This window comes from Pteropus medius, unplaced genomic scaffold, assembly GCF_902729225.1.
Source record: "Pteropus medius unplaced genomic scaffold, Ma_sr-lr_union100, whole genome shotgun sequence".
NCBI lineage: Eukaryota > Metazoa > Chordata > Mammalia > Chiroptera > Pteropodidae > Pteropus > Pteropus medius.
The window spans coordinates 3781318-3803990 of NW_024349804.1; the positions used below are offsets into that span (position 1 = coordinate 3781318).

General features: G+C 39.3%; 1 protein-coding gene across 5 annotated transcripts in view; it reads left to right on the forward strand.

Moving 5' to 3' along the window:
* KCNIP4 (potassium voltage-gated channel interacting protein 4) overlaps positions 1 to 22673 on the forward strand; it is a 914902-nt gene that overhangs the window by 834442 nt on the left and 57787 nt on the right. For all 5 annotated transcript variants that reach the window (XM_039838082.1, XM_039838086.1, XM_039838085.1 and 2 more), the window contains one exon: positions 4982 to 5106. In XM_039838082.1, the coding sequence (XP_039694016.1) occupies positions 4982 to 5106 (125 nt within the window). The remainder of the gene's footprint in view (positions 1 to 4981; positions 5107 to 22673) is intronic.

The window sequence follows — 22673 nt, forward strand, 5'->3', positions numbered from 1 at the left end:
TAGCCCAACTGTGTTATGGCCTAAGGGGACTCAGACACAGAAAAACCTCTGCCCTTGAGAGACTTAAATCTAAGGAACAGAGAACAAAGAAAGACAGCCAGGGAACTCAAGGGTGTCTGGGTTTGGGAATTTATTGTCTGATTAAAATTAAATCTGTTAGAAGATGCATACATTAGAATACAGTTTGTATTCAGCTTGTCTCAAGATGCGAAGGCAGCGCTGGAATTAGCAACTTAGCAAGATGTGTGTTGGCAGAGGCCTGGAGATGACTCAGGAGGCCAGAGTCCCACCTGCTTCTGGTTTTCCTCACAGACAAACCCTCAGCCTCCCTGAACTTCAACTTCTCAGTGACAGAATGAGAAAAAGCAAACATCCCTGTCTGTTCTTCCCAGCTCTGAGATCCCATCTCTTCTGCACCTTATTCTACACGTTTCTAATCAGCACATCATCAACCACCATTGTAGCAATCTTCTCGAGGACCCCAGGCCCATTTCTCTTGAGGAACTGGGGGCTCAGTGGCCACCTGCTTTGTGGTTCAAAATCTGCTATCCCCTAAGATTTAGGCCAATATATAACAGTTACCATCTCAAATAGTATATTGACTGAATTCATGATCTTTGGTGTCAATAAGTGAGGGATCAAATCCTAGCTCTGTCCCTTACTAGCTGTGTGACCTTGAGTAAGTTGTTTAAGCTCTGTGAGTCCCAGTTTATTCCTTATAAAATAAGAGGAATAGCAGATATCTCACAGAATTTTTATCAGTATTAGAATGAGATAATATACAGCCAGGCTTAGAGCAAAAGTTCTCTATAGGGTGGTGGTTTTTATTAGCAATCTCAGCAGAATGCTTAAAAAGCTGAACTTCAGAGTGCTAAGGACACCTGTCTGCTGCATTGCCAGCTAGCCATCCAGTGTGGAACAAGTTATTTAGAATCTCTAAGCCTCAGTTTTCTAATCTATAAAATGAGGATGATGATTACTCTCTTGATGTTTATTGTAAGGATTAAATTATATGATTGATCAGCAAACTGTTCGGCACTCACTTGGCAAACTCTGTGAGTAGCAAGACCTGCTTTTATTAGTGTCATGTGTCATTTGAACACAGGTAGATATATTCATCGGCTCAAGCTGCCATACCAAACGCCATTGACTGGGTGGCTTAAACAAAATTTATTTTCTCATAGTTCTGGAGGTGGGAAGTCCAAAATCAAGGACCCAGCAGGGTTGGTTTTTCCTGAGATCTTTCCCATTGGCTTGCAAATGACTGCGTTCTTGCTGTGTCTTCACATGGCCTTTCCTCTGTGTGTGTGTATCCCTGGTCTCTCTCTCTCTCCCTCCCTTCTTATAAAGATCCAGTTGTATTGACTTAGGGTCCCACCATTGCGACCTTATTTAACCTTCATTACCACTTTAAAGGCCGTGTCTTCAAATATAGTAATATCGGAGGTGAGGCCTTCAACATACAAATTATACAGGGACACAGTTCAACCCATAACAAGGCTAGAAACCAGACTGCAGCAGATGAAGGAGAGAGCAGGAGGTAGGAAATGGACCCAGTGGGTAAAGTCTCATCTTTTCTGAGACATTCGACAGTGCAGGAGAGGAGAGAGGTGGTCATTGTTTTTAACATTGTTATTTCTGTTGATATTGAGAGAGAGTGTGGCCAAATAGAAAGAATATAAATGTCGTCAAAGACTTGGGCATAAATCTTTTCTCTAATTCTTCTCCCGTGTGACATCTGGCCTCTCATTTTTCACCTCTGTGAAACTCGGTACCCACATACGTAAAAAATGGACAACTAAACCTCATCATAGAGTTATTGTACAGATTAGAATTGTATCAACAGAGCACCTCGCCCATCTCCTGGCATAGAAGCCCCCCAAAATGTGAAGCGCCATATTAAAATCCCCCCGAATGCACACTGCTCTGTGGTGGCTGAGTCACATTGTGAATTTCACAGTCCTGGGCTCTCGACAGAATTTGTCTCCAGGAATCAGTCTTGATTGGGTTAGGTGGCGTTGCTTTTTTAACTTAACATGAGCTGGTGATTGCTGCTGATTTCAGGTATGTTTTTAGAGCCTGTCAGCCTCCTAGAAATAGAAACAGCCCTTCGGCAGAGAGGAGTCATTAAGAAGTAAGGTGCCAGGCAGCTGGGAGAACAAGACAGCCTGCAGGCAGGCACTTCAAGTGTGGTGCTTTGACTATTGCATGTGCCGCTCATCCTATGACACACACTTAACTCAATTACATTGACCCTCCGGCCCTGGGTCTTTTGTTTCAGCCTGGACATCTGCAAGTCTGAGACAGCTGGAGAAGAAACCGTGTTGGTAGTGTGGTTCAGTCTGCTGTGTGGTTACAAAGGCCAAGAGGTTAATGTGCTGTTTTGTTTCTTTCCAAAGGAAGGGTCGCTATGTGTAGAAGAGGTTATGCTATGATTGAAAGACTGCCCAGAAAAGCCGACTAGGATTTGCTTTACTTGTGCCTGTGCTGTTTCTGAGAGCGCACGGAGAACACAGTGATTTCAAAGAAGGCATCTGAGCTCCACGCAGAGTCCAGAAACCTTGGTTTGAGAATTTATTTTCTAGAGGGCAGCTAAGGCTCAAGGGGCTCCAGAGGAAAGGAAACTTTAACAGCAGCATCGTTTGTTTATTGACTCATTTATTCATTTACGAAAGAATTCTTGAGCAACTAGGAGGTGTCAGACTCTGGGTTAGGTCCAGAGGACACACAGATCTGTAAGACGTTGCCACTGTCTTCAAGGAACTCATAGCGGAAGAAAGACATGAATAGATCACAGTGTTACGTTTTGTATGCTATCCGAGAGGGTGGTAAGGTGTGATGACTCTGACCAGGAAGCCAACCGTTCTGCATGCCACAGCAATCCAGGAAGGCTTCAGAGAGGAGGCAGTAATATTTAAATAGAATCATAAAAGATACATGAATTTCACCAGGTAGAAAAGGGAAAGAAGAATATTGTAAGCTGAGGAAATTATACTGTGAATGATTTGAAAGAAGCTTACATCAGGACATTTTTCAAAAACTCAGAGTCTTTCTATTTGGTACTATTTACATGAGGTCCATTCTGTGGCATTTATTTCTACACTGGTATTTATAGTAACTTCAACACGGTCTAATTCACTGGATTAACAGCAATCGCAGGAAGTACCATCTTCCTTAATTCTCTCTAGCTCAGGACTCATTGAGTAGAATCAACATTTTTGTTCCAATGAACAAAGGAGAAAATTGGAGGAGCCCCATTTGGGCTTCTGTTATTTCCCCACGAAGCCCAGCCTGAGGTCACATTGGTGATGCCCAGCTGCCTTTTATTGGCTACGTTTATCCCTTTGCACATCCTTTAGATGCACATCCCGCTTTCTTTCCCATCGATTTTATCCTTGTCAGCTCAGAGTTTATCACTGGTCTTCCCATATTTTCATGGGTCCCATTATTATTCTTATCCGTCCATCACTATTCTGCAGCTTTCCCAAATCACTGTTCCAAAATAAATTATAATATGAAAAGTACACAATTGCTTGCTTTTATCTCCTCTTCCGCATTTTGACAAACACGACCATTCAGAGTATTTATTTCATCACCATTATTGTTCTTTTGTAAACTCCTTGAGGGCAGTGATAAGGACATGCCCAGATTAGACTTCCACTGGCCTTTATTTTTTCCCTGCTAAGTGAGCTCTCTCCCCTCACTGCATTCAGCAAGACAGGGAAGTAGGTACCAATGTTAGTGAGAGGCAGTGATGTGACTTTTGTAGTCAAAATGACTGCACTTCCAACTGACACATGAGATAGGAAATTGGAAGTGTTGGTGGCCCTGGGACCAGCGGCGATGAGAAGCAGCTGTTCTTCTAAGCCTTCCCCCTCTGAGATGGGAATCTGTAGCCAAGAGGAAGTAACAGAAGGGAGGGAAGCCATGGCTTCAGTTCCAGGCCCAGATGCTCTGTCCCTGATGAATTCCTTAGACTGGACTATGGCAGGAAGAATTTCTTAGGCTTCCATTGGGCCCCACTGCAAACAACACGGACCCAATTAAAAATGCACGAGACCTAAACACTCAGATCCTAATACATACCAACACCTCCCAACTTGTGTTCTACCTGACCCTAGGGCAAAGATGCAGATGTTCCAGATGTTACTTGTGAGGAGAAAGAGCTCTATGGACAAATACCTTCTGGGGTCAGTTGGGATAAACAAAGTTAAATATAATTTCTTCTTGCGAATCCTCTCAAAACCTTTATATTCCTGTTAACGTTAAACTCTGTTAACGTTTACAACATTTCTCAAATTTATATGGACTCAAAATTCTTTTTGCATAGAGCATCTTAGAGAAATGAGAGCATAAATATAATTCGCAAATCAAAGTACAATTCTTAGACTTCATCTATGGATTTTCTTGGCTGCAACATAGGATCTAGCCAGCAGTTCCCCTGGCCCCAGTCCATCCAGCATGCAACCGTGAAGACTGGGTTTATGCCAGTCAAACTGGCACTTTATTACTTTGCTCACTTTAGCACCTGATCTGACTACTTTATTTGTAGCCCCAGGAAAAATATTTGATTTCAGAGGCAACTTCTCTGAGTATCAGCAGAGTTCTGTCTCACAAACACATGCTAGAAGGGCGATGCTGATTGCCGTTTAACTAAAATTTCGTTTTTATACCTGGTACTTGTACAGACACAGAAATCCCAGGGTTTAAGATTGTTCATGATGCTTTTGCACTTTTCGAACTGTACTGGAAAAATGCTAGTATTATAACATCTAATGACTAGAAAGTATGAAAAAAATATCATAGAGAATTGGCTTAGCTTAATACTGTAAACTCTGGGAAATATAAAGACCATTGATCGACAGTGTGAGACTCCTTCCTCTGGAAAAATAACACAATTCCAATAAGCATTGCATTCTGTTTTCCTGTGCATTGATGAGCCATGACTGTTCTAAAGGCCCTTTTTGGTTTTCCTCCACAGACAGCGTGGAAGATGAACTGGAGATGGCCACCGTTAGGCATCGGCCTGAGGCTCTCGAGCTTCTGGAAGCCCAGAGCAAATTCACCAAGAAAGAGCTCCAGATTCTTTACAGAGGATTTAAGAATGTAAGAACTTTCTTTTTGACTTTACCTTCATCCAGTTCTCAGAGGAGCATTGAGAAGAGAGAGGGGAAAGAGAGAGAATACACATTTCTTTGAGGGCTCGGTCACACGTACATTTTCTACCAACTTTTCCTAGATGTGAATATTGTCAATATTTTTTTGGACTTTGATTCACTTTGGCCCACCATACAATGTAGGTGCACATTAAACAAGAATGAGTAAAGGAGAACGAAGCTTACTCAATTCAATTCTTAGTTGGGATTTTTTATAGCGATAATGACATCATTTCGATAAGCTCCAATTATCTTTGGATTTTTAAACTATAGTCAGATGCTTAACTTGAAACTTTACTGAAGATTGCAGTCCATCAAGAAACTCCATTCTTAGCAGAGAAAAAAGTCACTATAAGTTTGATAGTCTCTAAAAGGCCGTGTTGCAATGACTCAAGACCACAGGTGCCTGTAGGTAGTCCCTGTATCTGGTTCTCTGTGATCCAGGTGTGGCTATGATACTAACTACCTGAGTGAATCATCTCCAAAAGAAGTAACAGTTCATGCGTATCAGAGGGAGAGGGTGCCAATGAGTCGTAATGTATCAGGCGCACTCTTATTGAATCTTTGGTATGTGCTCAGTATTAACCTAGTTATTCAAAAGTTAACTACAAGTTGTTCAAAAGCCAGAGAAGATATGCTTCTGTCCTCAAGGAGCTTATGGCCTGAATAGAGATAGAAGACTTGCTATTATGAATCTATTGGAAAATAATTCATCTTTAAATGTAATAATGGTTGTCTATCAAATGGCATGCACAACCCAGCATGTCTCATGTTCATACATATATGTAAACCACAGTAGCTCTAGGGGCCCTTGGAGATCCAAATTAAATTGCTTTGATTCTTCCTCAAGCCCATACCCCAAGATGCCCTATTCTGTGGCCTGTAGAAGTCTATAGTGTCCAAAGATTTCTGCTAATTCCAGCCTCTTCAAAACTGACCCCTTCAAATGATACCTCTGTCCAACCTCGTGCAGGCCAGATGAGAAGTTTTGCTCCTTCTTTGACATCCACAAAAAAAAACTTACTCAGAGAATTTGTAACTCAAGCTTTCAGAATACATTTATAGGGTTCCACATAATAGACACAACCTCCCACCATCTTTCTGATTTGTGGAGTCTCTCTCTGTCCCATTTCTGCTCCTCACCATTTCCCTTGCCTGGGCTGTCTAAATTTTTCTGTCCTTATTACTTCTTGAAAATCTGGTCCTCTGCTAACACCCAGGCCTTTGTGGGGATACACTGGGTGGGGTAGGAGGAGATATAATAGAGAGAGGTGTTCATTACACAGACAGGACTCTCATTAAAAGGAATCTTGATATGTAATCTATCTAGATGACACATATAAATAAACGTGCATAGAGAGAAAGGGGTTTGAAAATTAGGCTACAGAATTATTAGTTATGCCTATGAAGCCACGGTTTGTAGCTATCAGAGAGAACAAGATTTATAATGAAACAGCATCACTGACCACTGACAGCCCCAAACCACTGAGTGGCAAGGATGGAGGAGGAGAGGAAGTGAAAAAGACCAAGTGTTGACCAAAAGTAAATGTTAAAGAAAGGCTAATGGCAGAATAGAACTTCAAACGTATTCCTGTGAACATCTAACACGTTTTTGCACGAATTTAAAGATCTTCTAATAAGCAAACATTTCTTTTTAACATTGTATTGTGCACCAGATACAAAATGGTTGTTGAATAAAGGAGAACTTAATTCGAACTCCCAGAATCCCTGTATTCCTGGATGACTGCTACATTATTACACTGCCACCATCACTGCAGGCGTCTCCATGTGGGGTCCAGCTGCTTTTCATCCCATTTGTTGCAAATTGGAATCATGATTAGTGCCATCATTAACCTTAGGAGCCAGCATCTCTGCAGCCTGTCTTTTCCAAGTAGCACTTCACAAATTATCGCCCAGGCTCCGAAGTCTGCATTCCTCGATTTCTTTTATGTTTTTTCTTTGCCTACTTGTCCTCCTGTTTTCCTTTCGTCCCCTCTCTCCTCTTTTCTCAACGTTCCTTTCCTCCTTTCCTACCCTTCCGATCCCTTCTTTCTTCTTTCCTCCATCCTCTCCCTCCCGTTTTTTTTTTACCTCCTTTGTGTCTTCCTCTTGTCAATTCTTACCTCCTTTCTTTCACTTCTCCTCCTTCCTTCCTCTTTCTGTATTTTTCTCCTCTCTCGCCAGCATTTTCTGTATCTCCCATCCCTGCAGCATGAGATAAATTTCCACTAGACCTTTATGTACTCAAAACACATTTTATATGCATTTTTAAAGAAAAGACTTCACAATTTACTCAGAAAATATGAATCGATGTCTCTAATAAATCAGACAAACATGGTCTTTTAATTTTTGTTTATTTTCCCCTATTCAAGTGTACAACCCAATCGATATGCCCTGAAATACAGCAAGGGAGGCACTAAACAGGTCAGCGGGATGTGTTATAGGATGGCAGCAAGCTGAACCCACTTGGCAGCAGAGAAAGCAAATCAACTACCCTTGGTTTCCTGAGCACCAATTATCTCAAGCCCTTAAGATCAAAAAATAATTTCCCTGGAACCAATTAAGATATCCATTTTTAATGAAACCTTTTAAAACTCCCCATATCTTGATTAAAAGGATAAACTATTCATCAATGTCTTAAAATAGTCACACTTACATGGCAGCGGCTCGACATGGCAAGGCAGCCTGCAAATAAAGATCACCAGAGTCCCCAGTCTTTGTCCAGGATGCTATCTCAGTAGCATTTCCTCATTTCCAACCTAGATTATTAACATAAACAAGGTTTGGGAGAAAAGGAAGATAGTGAGAGACAATTTATCAGCCCCTCACCCCCGTCTCACCTACTGAGTCACCTCCATATTTTTATTTCTCTTACCACATGCTGAACTGAGTCTCTAAAATTAGGTGGCTGATAGAAATGGGCAACATAATAGTGTTTCTCAACTGTTCGTGTGCTTCGAATCATCTGAAGGGCCTTGTTAAAACACAGATTTCTGTGACTCAGACCAAAAGATTATGGTTTAGTAGGTCTGATTTAGGGGCAGAGGATTTGCACTTTTCATAAGTTCTCTGTCGATACTGAAGCTGCTTGTCTGGGGATCACACTTGGAGAATTACTGTACGATGCAGACATCAGAAGTTTTGGCATCGCTCAGACTCGGTTCCACAACTGACTCGTTTACGCAGCTCCCTCTGAATCAGTGACCTGCATGTCCTTCTCCCTACAAATCTGCATAATGATATCTACATCACACAGGGGTTTTTTGTTTGTTTTTGGAGGGGTTTTTTTAGATATTAAGATAACAAACATGAAGTTAAACAAAAAAGCATTCCATGGTATGGTCCCAAATAGTCAACCTCAATTTAGTGTTCCATCAAAGCGAGGCAGTTATGGTTGGCCTACATACCTCCCAGGCCATTTTTGGGGTTTTGGGCTACATGACCAATTATTAGAAAGAACGCAGAAAAATATTAGGTGTTATCTATACATCAGTGATCTCAAACTTAACTTTAATTTGCAATCATCCGGGAAGCTTTAAATATTACAAATAGTTGGTTACTATGTTTGGTGATTGCTCCAGGAAGAAGCTTCAGCATCAGGATTTATAAAGCTCTCCAGGAAATTGTAATGTGCAGCCTAGACTGAGAACCATTAAAATGAATGTATAAGATCCAGGGCATAAGATGATCAGTCACAAAAAGTACTGATCTAATTGCAATGAGCACTATCACGTCAAATACCAGTGGTTAAACTGGCAGCATTGGAACCTTCTGAAGTCCTTGGTGGATGGGATGTTTGTCGGGGCAAGGGGAGATGGCAGTAACAGGTCTCACTTCTAATGATTCTGATTCAGTTAAGTCTGGGATGGTGCTCAGAAATCCTTTGTTTTGAACTTTTTAATTAAGAAAAAATTCCCATTTTAATAGAGAACTAACAGAAAGGTCATATTTGAGAACCACTGACCCAGAAGGTCATGCAAGTATATATGTAAATATATATATATTTCATAAACTGGCTCTCTTTCAAAATCAAGCATAAATTTAGTTCACTTTCAGGTGATCACGAATGGTCTGCTGAGGCATTAAGTTTTCATATGGCTATGCATCTTTATCATTTTTTCTCATTGGTTAAAAATTTATAGAATATTTTTTCCATCTTTTAAGGCATGGGATGAAAGATAAGGGCAAATAGTTAGACCTGTATGCTTTGGACACCTGGATCCTTCCTGTCCCAACCCCTTCTCTGCTTCTTTTCCTTCACTACTTTGAATTATATTAGGTTAAAGTATTCATCAGATTCAAATATGTCTTCAGGGTACCACTGTAATACTTGTTAATGTCCTTTATCCCTAAAAATGCTAAATGTTGATATCCTTTTTACCTGGAAAGAAAGATGTTTGCTTTACCTTCTGGATCACAGAGTCTTCTTCCAAGCTCACACGGCTGTGGGCAGAACTTATTTCTTCGTTGTTGTATTTCTGAGATCCCCAGTCTCTTGCTGACTGTCAATCTGGGGTCACTAAGCCCCCAGTGGCTTCCCATAATCCCTTGCCGATGGCCCACTCACAGGCTCTTTTATAACCTGGCAGCTCACTTCTTCAAAGCCAGCAAGGGAGAGTTCTCCAGTCTGTTAAAGCAGAGACTTCTGTAATATAACATAATCATGGGAGTGATATCTCAGCCCATCTCAGCACTTAAGGCCAGGAGATTAAAAAGAACGTGCCTTACTAGGAGTCACCAACAGTGGTGTTTGTGAGGAGGCAGCAACCCCTGTAGAGTGAAGCAGCTGAATTTGGTCTGATGTCACATCTCAAGCACACCCTCAGTGCTGTGCCTGCGATTCAGACATCTCCTTGGAGATTTTACCAAAAGTGGCACCCAACTATTCCTTGATTTCTGTGAGTTTTTATAGTATGGCCAAAGGAACCAGCAGGAGACGAGAGTTCTTGGATGGGGTTTTTCCACCCCACTGGAAGTGTTCTAGAACTCATTGCACTAAGACCTTTAAAAATAGATGATAGGAACTGAGGACAAAATTATAGGGATCTACAGTTTTGACAAAGTACATTTACATAAAAAGGACTAAATCCCACTTATGTTGGAGAGGGAGAGAGGGGGAGTTTAGCACGTGCATGGGGAAGAGTGGGATACGGTGGTTAGCATAGAGGAGTAAGCTGATAATTGTACAAGGCAATTGCTCTTTTGTCATAAGCCCTCAGAGTTATTCTTGAGGCTTTCATAGACCGATTGTGTGACCTTCAGGAAATCACTTCATCTCTGGCAGCTTCTGTCTCCCTGTCAGCAAATTAGGGATTAAGATCTTCCTTTCCAATCACAAAGGGCATGGGTAATAATTGGTTTTGTTCTGCTCTTGAAAGACTCGCATAAAAGATCTTCCTTAAGTGCAAAGTATTACTCATGTACTTTAGAAGCAAAGTATAAGTACAGAGTTAATATGTTATTTCCTATGCCCTAGCAGAGTTCTCTGTCAGACTTCCGAGAAGCAGGGCTATGTGAGGAGAAGGCTGTCTACAGGTCTCAGGAGATAGACATGGCTGCCTTTCCAAAATCTAAGGACTGGCATGTTATAAGTGCTCTCCTGGATTCAAACCTTTCAGCTGCCATTTCCTAACTTGGGCAGGTGGTTTAGCTTCTCTGGACATGAAATTCTCCTTTGAAGATTCAGGACGTCAGTACCCATGAATGTGAGACAATGAGAAAGGTTTTGTATAAGCACTTTCATTTAGAGTATGCGACAGACATTAGAGCCCTTCAGCTCTTTCTTTTCATTTTCCTAAATCTAGAAATAACTAAAATTCATAATGAAACCCCATGATGTCATCTTCAAGTGTATTACCTTAAGCATGAGTTTATGTTAAATATTTTCTGTTGCATTTGGTTATTTATTAGTTTATTTGTTTCATTTTTTAAATGAATAAAGTGTCATGCTAACCATTTGAAAGCATACAGAGGGTGTTAAATGAAACATGTTTCCATCTGTAATCAACATCCCATTCCATTCCATCTTGCTGGGGGGACCACTCTCAGCTGTCTTTATTCTTGTACTGTTTATTATATGCACATAGTTACGTGTGTGTTGGGATTCTTTTGACACAAACGAATTGATTATATGTGTGTGTGTGTGTGTGTGTGTGAGTGTATTCTATAAATGGATTATTTTTACTTAACAATGAACAATTAATTGTGAACATTTAATATAATTTTTATTATACCCTGTTGGTCAGGAGTTTCCTGTTTTGGGACCCTTTGGTCTAGTAAGTTGGCACACCAACATTCAGCTTCTGCTTTGTTTACTTGGGAATCCCCAGAGAGAAGGCAGCAGGTTCACACTGCCCTTCTATTCAACTCTTGTTCCAAAAAGGCACTTAAAAAATTACATATGTATATATAATTATGTTTATATATATGGACATCTATTTCAACACACACACACACACACACACACACACACACACACATAGATTCAGGCCCTCTGTTTCTGTTTAATCTTTGAGCTTCCTAAAGACCATGTTCTGAGCCTGATTCATCTTGATATTCCACTCTTAATTTCAGGCATCTGGTCCTTTGTACCACTCAGTACCTGGTTGAAATGAAAGTTCTAGATGTTGATCATAAATAAAAGTCATCCTGCATTATTCATATAATGCCAAACTTTTCAAATATCTTTTACTTTCATTAAGTGAAATATGTGTGCAGGATATTTGTCTCCTAAACCTGTCTTTTCTCAAGTCACCTTCATTTATCTAGTCACCTAGAAGCCCGGATGTCTCCCTGGCTTCTTCTGTCAGAACCTCCTGCATCTAATTAATATCCAGGGGTGGTCAACTTTCTAGTCATTGTGTCTCTCACATCTACCTCTTCCTTTCGCTCTCCATTGCCTCTGCCTCTCAGACATAGCTGTCACCTTTTATCCACATCACCACACGGCTTCCCAGTCTCCTCACCTGGATCCAGCCTTGTTTTCCTCTGAACCATTTTCTACAGTGCAGCTGACAAAATCTTTTTAAAGCACAAATAGGATCCAGTCACTTCCTACTTAAAACCAATGAGTTGCTCTCCATTGTCATTAGAAGACAGACCTAAGAGTCTCATGCATTCATCCAACAAATACTTGAGTGTCTACTATAAGTCAGACCCTGAGTTAGATGCTCTCTGTACTACAGTGACCCAGTAAGCCCTTGACCAGTTAGCACTTTCCTGCTTTTTCTGTCTGGCCTCTCACTATTTCCTATTCAATTTGCTCCAACCATAGAATACTTCATGCAGTTGATGTGCTTTCCTCTGAGGGGTATTGATCTGGCATTTTTTCCTTCAAGAAATGCTCGTTCCCACAGCTTACTTATCTTTCATGGGGTAAACTCCTGCACCTTCTCCACATCTCAGTTTAGAGTTTAACCTCATCATATTTTTTATTATTATTATTCATTCTCTGAGTGCTGAGTATGGGTCCACCCCTGTTCTGGCAATTTAGGATACTCAGTTAGAATAAGAATGGAGAGGAGGGATGAGGATTAAACATACAAACAATTAAATGAGCAAATATATAGTAGTAATCAAACCTGTGATGAAATGTGTTACAGAGAGGCAACACAGAGAGCTTCTTGTGATGGGGTTGTTCGTGAGTGTCCCCTAGGGACATGGCACTTAATCTAGAATGTCAAGAAGGGCATAGCCAGATGAAAATAGGAAAAGGGATCCCAAGCAGAGAAGATAATCAAAAACCCCGAGACAAGATTGAAGCAGGAGTGTCTGGAACTCGAAGCATTAATTCTATTTTATTATTTCTAAAAATATTAAGAAACTACCAGTTTTAAAAGAGTCAGATACAATATAGAGTAATGAATTTTATGGCTCTGGCAAGCCAGGCCAAGTAAAATGGAGTATAAAGGGCCAAGGTAAAACACAGAGATCCTCGAGAGAGCCGTTTCACGAGAGCGAGGGAGGAAAGTGAAGCTTAGAAAAAGAGAGTAGCAGTAGAGAATGTGATGACAGAGCATAATATATGGTGGAGGTCGAGCTAACTAAATGTTTTGGTGTTTTGTATCGAGAAGGTGAAGGGAATTGAGGACTCAAAGCCAACTCGCAAGTTTGGGGGTTGAAAGACTTATATACGGGAAAGTTTTCTCTGACGCCCTGCAAAGTAGATTTGGAAAGCCCCCTAATAGGGTCTGATCACTGCAGCGATTTAGGGTTTCCTCTCTACTTGTTTTCTCTCCTATTCTGTAAGGTCCCTGAGAGCAGATTCTATAGTTTCTTTATCTCAATACCCTTAGCTCTTCAGAGTATGCTTTATATATAACAGATAATTAGTAAATGTTTGTGAATGAATAATCCCAACCAAAAAGTTCAGGGAATCATCCCAAATAAAATTTTTATCTTCTCTAGGCTTCCTCTTTTTAGTTTCCTCCAGAGCCACCCAGTAAGTTTGAAAAGCTATTAATTCACTCCTGGGGGTGGGGGGAAGTATGTAATAATAAGGGAAGTGAAAACGTGGCTCCTCTTATAAAAGAACTATATCCAATAGCTTGGCGCATCTATTACGGTTACCAAGTGCTCCTCAGAAATGTTAAGGGCAGTCTCATATGGTAACAAAGAACTTCTTTTGATTCTATTGAGTATCCAAAGTTTTCATCCACTAAATTATCCACGTCTTATAATGCTTGTCAAATAAGTAATGGGATCTCCGTGTCTTAAAAACGCTTCTTAACAATATATTTCAAAGATTCAAAGGAAGAAATAGGGTGATGGCATCCAACACATGCTCCTACTATTACCCAGAGTAGGTTCGTTGCTGTAATACACAGTCTTTTGTTGCATTAAGCCACTTAAATGCTGTATTAAGCCACAAAAAGGGCTTAACACAAAAAAAGTTTGCTTCTCTCTCATCTCCCAATTTTTTGTAGATTGTTATTAAAGACACTCCTTCCTTCTAGTTTGCTTAGCACCTCAGCACCCTCCACTGGGTCAGCTGCATCTGGTCCATGTTCAAGAGTGAAATAAGTCAGACAGAGAAAGATAAATACCATATGATTTCACTTATATGCGGAATCTAAGGAACAAATAGGACAAACTAATCAAAAACAGACTCACAAATATAGTGGACAATTTGGTGACGGACAGAGGGGTGGGGTGTTGGGGAGCTGGGAGACTGGAGTGAAGAGTTAAAGAAGCACAAAGTAGTAGCTGATGGATGGTCACAGGGAAGGGGAGCATGGCAGAGGGAATGCAGTTAGCATTAATGCATTGGCTAGGTGGAGGGAGGGAGCAACTGGGGGGATTGTTTTATGAACTATATAGATGTCTAATCAATGTATTGTATACTTGAAACTAATTTAAATAAATTAATTTTACAAAGAGTGAGAGCGAGAACAAAGAATGTGTGGGGCACACTGAGTCTGCCCTGGAGTGGCAGACATACTTTCTGCTCACGTTCCATGGGTCAAAACTCAGTCTTATGGCCACACCGGACTTTAAGAGAGGCTGAGAAATATAGTCTTCCTATTTACTTATGAAGAAAATAAAATTCAGTTTCCAAATGAGAGAATGGCATGGAGGAAAGTTGTGTCAGAGGTTCCCAAGATCACCTTTATGTTCAGTGATTTGCTAAGAGAACTCAGAGGATGCAGCACATGGTCATAGTCATAGCGGATCTATTACAGCAAAAAGATACCAGGGAATATCAGCCAAGGAAAAAGGTGCACGGACAATGCTTGGAGGGAACCAGATTCAAACTTCCAAGAGTCCTTTCCCAGTGGAATCACAAGAGATGGTTAATTTCCCCGGCAATGAGTTGCGACAACATGTGGAAAATGTTGCCTACCAAGGAAGGCAATTAGGCATGCAAGGTCATTAGTGTCCAGGGCTTCTGTTGGGGCTGGTTGTGTAAGCACCCTCTGTCTAGCACGTACCAAAATTTCAGATTTTCAGAAGCAAAACAAGTATTCAGCATTAACCATATTGTTTACACAGATGGTTTAGGCACAGTGAGTCATTCTTATCAGGGAATAACTGAGAACCCTCCCATACTTCAAGTTCCTAGATGCTGGCTCCTATGGACTGAACTGTACCCCTCTAAAATTCATACATTGAAGTTCTAACCAACTATGTGACTGTATTTGGAGATGAGACCTTTTAAGAAGTAATTACAGTTAAATGAAGTCATAAAAGTGAAGCCCTAATTCAAAGAATGGAGTTTTTAGCAGAAGGAGAGACATCAGGGATGCATGAGCCCAAAGGAAAGGCCACATGAAGACACAATGAAAAGGTGGCCATTTGCAAACCAAGGAGAGAGGCCTCAGGAGAAACCAATCCTGCTGGCACCTTGATCTTGGAATTTCAGCCTCCAGAGCTGTGAAGAAATACATTCCTGTTGTTTAAGTTACTCAGCCTGTGGCATTTTATCATGGCGGCCTTAGCAGACAGATAGACCGGTCAAGGGCTAACCTTGTAAGCAGAACTTTCCAAGGACAGCAGTCTCAGTCTTGCAATGGTGACTCGTTTCTCTACAAAAGTGTGCGTATTTTGGAGTAAAAATGAAAATGTGATTAGATTCTAGTTCTGGTTACCATTTGGCAATATACTTGACCTCTTTGGTTTTCACTTATCTGCAAAACTGGAAAAGCATCTCACAGATGCTTCGCTAAGATAATGAATGTAAAGCACAGAGTATAGAATCTGTCTCATGGCAACACTCAAAATGCAGCTCATATCCTCATTACTCCCTGTGTCATTAGCATCATCGGCATCATGCCACTCCTCTGACTTGTGTTAATGTCCAGAATTCTTTTTTAAAATGTCTTTGCCTCTAAACCTTGTCTAGAGACAAATTTGGAAATAGTGCCCTTTATGTTGGTTTCGTTCTACTCTCTCCTTTGAATTCTTGGAGACACTGACATTGTCTTTCTCTAATGACTTCTTTGCTGGGATTTCGTCAAAATTAAGAGATAACATAATTTTTGATATTTTAAACACATAATACAACCTAGAGATGTAGGTAGATAAAAAATAAAAACAGCTTGCATAAAAGCGACCTTTATGTAAGGTAAAGATTCATTAGAAGCATTTCTAAAATCTTCAAGATTTTTTATTCATTTACCCACAATAATCCTATAAATAAGATCACATTTTATTTCTCTGTTGAGTCGCAGGTGGCTTGGTCCCGGATGATGGGGCAGTTCTGCTCCATCAGGACATTCAGTGATCCAAGTTTCTTCCAAATCGTTTCCCTGCTCTCCTTTGGCCAGGCTACTGTCCCCATCTGCATTGTGTAAAGTAGGGCACGTTCATGCTTATGTCTGGGGAGAAGGTGAAGGAACCATAGACCAGGGGTGGGTGACCTATCTTAATTTAGTGATAACACAAATGGTATACACATCACTTTTACTTACATCTCAAAGGCTCATTAGTAACCCAGCTCCAGGGGCTACTGGAAATGTCATCTTTAGCTGGACAGCAGTGTATGCAGATAGAGGGAGAAACTAGATTTGAGGAAACAACCAGCACTCTACAAAAGTTAACAAAAATTCCTTCTCCTGAATTTTTCTGGAGAACATACTAAAGATTTCCTAAAGTATTTCAGTTAATCTTCCTAAGACATTTTTTAGTCTGGGTGCAAGGTATCAGTAGACATTTCAAACTCACATATTCCTTAAAGGATCAAGATTTTAAAAATAATAATAGTGATAACGCTCTATCTTCTGAATGTTTTGAGATTTCCTACTTCCCTTAACACTGTACATCAGAAACCAATACATAACAAGTTCAAGAGAAGCTTCATTCAAGAAGATTTGTTAATGCAATTTGTCGCACATGGAACCCAGTCTTCACAGTGCAGAATCCACACACAGGGTGGTGGTAAGACTACTGTGCAAATCAACTTTAACGGCATTACTCCTTCTTATTCTTTTTGGAAGAACTAATTGGTTCACACAAATGTATCTCTGGGAGCCCACTAATTAATATTTTGAATTCAGTATATATTCCTTAAAGAGCCTGCTGTGGATGTTTTGTGGTTAAACTGAAAACAAATCTGGGACACCATTCATCACTGCAAGCTGCTGGCAGTGAACCTACCCCATAAAGTCAGATCATTTTCCATTTTTAACAATTCCCACTTTAATGGGTTCATTAATATAAGCCTAAATGGCAATTACTCCTGTGATCCTGGCAGGTTTTCAAATCATTAAAACAAAATAAGTTGCCAAAACTTTAGAAGTCCATCAACGCTATGTTGGAATTGAATGTGTTAGACTATAAATTCTCTTAAATCCATGTTGATTAATTTAACTTGAGGGAAAAGCAAAGAGATGTGTCAAAGGAAAATGAGATAGAATCAGTAATTTCCTTATCTATGAATATTCTGCTAATAAATAAATTACGATTAATAGATGACATTCCAACTCCCACAGAATTTTAGAAGATTGAGTCAAAACTTCTCATCTTAAGTTCCTACTGGTTGTTAATTCTTTCCACAAACATATATGGAGTACCGATCCTTTATTGAATACTAGCTGTATGTCAAGGACATTGCTAGTATTAGATACATATTAATGAATAAAAGAGAGTTGTCCTAAACTTGTAGACACAAAGTCTATTGCAGGAAGTGTAAAATTAATAATAAAAAAAAGAAAAGAAAAAAATAATTAACTGAGACATGGTTTGGCTTTGTCCAATTCATTTTATCATAGCAACATCTACTCACCATAAGAAAACCTTAAACAATGTAATCTGCAAATAATAAACGAAGGTATGCCTTTAAAACCACTGAGGAGCATCAAAAGACCCTGTCAGTAGAGCAGATAATATTACCACAGAAGACTCACTCATTGTCTTCTTGAATCTCTCCTTTCTATTGTTCGACGATCTTTTGTTAACAAAGAGAAATGTTTAGAGTGAGCTAAAATATCACTATTAAATCCCTCAGCCTGATGGACCTTATTTTTTAAGCATTCAAATAGGTCAACAAGGAAATAAGCAGAACCATTTTTTTTCCAATGCGAATGTTCACCACGGTATGTAGGCCGATGTAACAATCTAATTTCTATTTATTTTGACTATATTGCCTATTGATCTTTAAAATATTCTCAAGGAAACTTGCATAAAACACACATATAATATAACCAATATAAGATAGACTATAGATTCCACAACACTGGAGAAAGGAGAGTATTAATTTTTCAAAAAATATAAAATTACTGCTATTTGGCATCAGGAGTTTAGCCCTTAACTTCTCAGAAGCCACGTATTCAGCTTTTTTTTTACACCGGCTTTGCATAAACGAGCCAATGACACTTTCACTTTTTTCTTTTTAGGTTCTCTCGGCATAATTCCTGGTTATATCACTCAATATTAGGCCGTTATCTAGTTATTTAGTCTACCTAGCTTTCTAAACATTATGCCCTTTCTTCTCCAAAAAAGAGATGATAAAAAATGTTTGTTGAAATGTCTAGAGAAAGGAAGAACAAAAAAAATATTTCAAGCAATAATTTAGTGCCTTATCACTAAGAAAATAAATAGCATAATTTCTGCAGTTAAAATCCAAGTGAAATCTTCTTACCAGAAATGTGGTCCAATACAGGACTCTTCATGAAAAAAGAACTAAATGTTATTTGAAATAAACAAATTCCAGGAAAGGATGTGATTAGTCCCTTTATTGTGTATTGTTATATCCTGTGGTCTGTAATTATTTTAGGACTCTGATTCCTCATATATGTTACCCTTGGTGATCGGTAGTGGGGTAGGCAATAATTATAGATTAAACACATTTTAATACACCGTACTGAGCAATTTACTGGCTGTCAGCAGCAGAATTAAGGCACCATGTAATCTGCTCCTTGAAGCAAATACTGATAATGCCTACTCAGTTTCTTCTGGAACTCCGTATTAGTTCTCTAGCAGAAGGCAAACCTTTTACTCAACATACTTCATATTATCATTAATAAGTGCTACTGATTTATTGGATAGATTACATTTATTGAAAACAGAATGGAAGCATGCAGTTAATTACCAGCTTTTTCTAATCAATTAGTGTTTTATGTGACGAGAATACTCTACAGATCATTATACTGCTCTCTCCCAGAGTGATAAGCGGTGCCGAAGAGAGCCACCTCCAGCACCACTGTGTGCCACCCTCCTTCCTGTGTAACTAGGACTGTAGATTTAGGGGGGACATGTGTTTCAGTGTATAGGTGGAGAACTGAGAGCCACTGAATCCTGGATTCCAGTTCCAGCTCTGGCAATTACTAGTTGTTTTACCCTGGAAGACCTTCCTGAACCTCATCTTCCTTATTTGTAAGTGGGAATAATATTATCTACTGACGATATTGGTGAAGTCTTAAAGAAATAATATGTGAGTGGAGACGCTTATATGTGGGAGATGCTGAAGCTGAGTTCCTGAGCCCTTGATTGCCTAAGTCCAGCACATACAAAAATGTTCCATGCTGATATCAAAGGAAACTTGCATAAGATACACATGTAATATGACCAATATAATATACATTATAGATTCCATAACACTGAGGAAAGGAGAATATTTGCTTTTTCAAAAATATAAGCCAAGTTTTGGGGTGAAAGTAAATTATACATTCAGAGCTCTGTTGATATACTTTTGAGAAAAATTAACTCCATATTCTCCAAATCTTGCAGGGACAAATACTGAAGACTTGACTTTTGTGATGATTATTTGTCCTAAAGTTAAATAATCAATAAAATAGTCCATAAAATCATTAAATTCCTGCCTTCTTTGCCTTCAGACTTTGTCTGCTGCCTCTTAATTTGAGATTCTCTCTGCTGTACCAAACTGTCTTTGGGATTCTAAGGCACCTTGTCCATTTCACATACCAAATCATGAAATCTTCCACTAGCAATTCACACATATTTATTGAGTTTCTGCAGAAGATGTTATCTATTTTTCTGCATTATTATTATTAAAAATGCATGTAGGGCATTTATTTTTGGCAGTATGATCTTAACATTAAAATGTTTAGAGACTTCTCAAGGTCATATAGCTAATTAGTAACTGAAATAATTATAACAGACACACCTGAGTTCCCATCTAAAAATCCCAGTCTAGTCTCCCAACAAGAGCACACAGAATATCTTCTAAAAATAGAAAAGATAAAAATAATTTTTTAAAAAATATCTTAGCCTGATACAAAGAGAATTTTTAGGTTTTTAATATTACAACTAAATAGAACCAGAATTCATAGTTCTGAATTGATCTAGCAAGCCTTCCTTGAGGCAAGTAGTATTTGTCGTGCAGGTGCCATATGAAGTTCAGATTCCATGCAAAGGGGTTTATAATATAGAGGAGCAGCCTAGCATAAGGATGAAGAACATAGACTCTGGAATTAAACTTCCTGGGTTCGCATCCTGATTCTGCTGTTGACTCTTCAAGTTGAAGATGCCATTATAGCCTCTCTGTCTCGTGATTCCTGTTCAAAGATGACAGTGACCTTTACATCTAAGCAATCAGAAGAATAGACTAACATTCTGAAAGATTGACAGAAGACCACATTTAAAGACCAAGAAAACAAGCCCCATTTAGTTTGGAGATTTAGGATTCCTTGTAGATATCCAAGAAGAGTTATGGAGTTGGTAGTAGCATATATATGTCTAGAGTTCAAGGGGAGATGCCCAGGCTGGGAAATAAATATTGCTGACCTCAATATCTAAATCATATTTATCTGCATGAGACTAGATGAGATCACCAAGGGAATGAGCACAAGCTGTGATCAGATTTACGTTTTAGAAATATCACTCTGACAGCATAGTGGGAGGAATGAGAGTGGAGGCTGTTAGACCAGCCTGAAACCTATTGCAGTAGATCAAGCTTAAGACTAGCAAAGATGATAAACAACAGCAGTATCCATGGTAATAACAAAAATGAATTATGATGCCATACAATATAATAAAAAATAAATACGATACCAGTTATAATAAAAATAAAGCAAAAAAAAAATGCTACAAAGGCCAGGTCCCTCCTACTTTTTGTTATCTGGAGGCAGAGAAGGTAGAGATTAGTTTGTCTCTTGGAATTTGTGCCACTGGGCCCCTGAGGGAAGACTGGACTCTCCTCTTTAATTCAAATTTCACAATATTTTAAAGATAAATTCTCACCCACTTTTTGTATACTCTAATCCCTTACTGATTTTGCCTTCACTCTACCTGCCATCACCAGCACAACCTACTGCCCATATTGAAAAGCTGAGAGGCTGTAAGAAAAGAGGCAGTATGGAAAGTTTCTGATATTTACTTTCTATAGGGTATTGTCTTCTTTCTAGCAAGTTTGGACATTAGAAAAAGCTAATTCTGGGCACTCTCTTTTTCCAGGTGTACAGCTATAATTCTTTATTCTTTGTATCCACCTCCATGCATCAAAAGTCTTATATTTGTAGGTAGGGATGTGCATGCTGGTGTATGTATTAAAATCCAATGAACAAGATGTATAAAGAAATAAAGAATAGGAGAGAAGAAACTGGAACACAAGTTGCTTAGAAGACAAAAGGAAAAAGCATTGGAAGCCCATGTCTCTCACTCAGGCTGCCTATCCCATCATCTGCACTCACTTCTGCCTAAGTCTGGCATAGATCCTGAGAATTCATTATGTCTAAAACTAAACATGCCATTCTCCATATACCACAACTGCATTTCCTCCTACTTGCTCTTTCTTTTGGGGTTCATGACCATCCACCCAGTTACCTAGCCTAGAAATCTGCCATCATCCTTGACTTTTTTTTTCTTAATGATCCACATCCAATCAGCCATCATCTTCTGTCATATATCTTTTTCTAACACTTTCTCAAATGTATCCTCTCCTCGTTAGCCCAGTACTGCACATCATAGGTCAAGTCTACATCATCTCCCTTATGAAGTAGTCAAGAATGTCCTAAGTAGTCTCTATACTTCTGTCTTCTACTCAGAATCTAGTCTCCATTTCAACACCAGATCTTATACATAAAACAGAAGACCAACCAGGGCAATTCATACTAAAATTAATTCTCTACTGACTCTATTTTATGTCAGTAAGACCAAATTTCTCAAGTCCTGGAGGCAAGGCACTCGGTCTGCTTGGGAAGTGTACCCTGGTATACCAATGAGGAATGGGACAGAATGTCATTGAAGGTCTGAGCCCAACACACAGTTGGAAGTAAAACACTCCTTAGATCTTGTTCTTTTATTTTGCTTTAAAACAAATTAAAATCTTCAGAGCCTATGGAATCTAGAAGTCAGTATTTTTAAAAACAGTATATAACCAAGTTTAGGACAATGATATGTTTAATTATGTATCAGTAGTTCTTCAGGACTGGGTTATCTGTGGTTCTATGTCTTGTTTACATGTATGGGGTAGTAATAAGAATAAAAGTAATTATGAAAGCCAATGACACATGACAATTATTCAGTGCCACCTATTCTAGAACACTTTGTCTCCAGAGTCATTACACCATGCAACTACAAGACATTGTAAGCTAGGCTAAATTTTGTGTTTTCTGAGTCTGA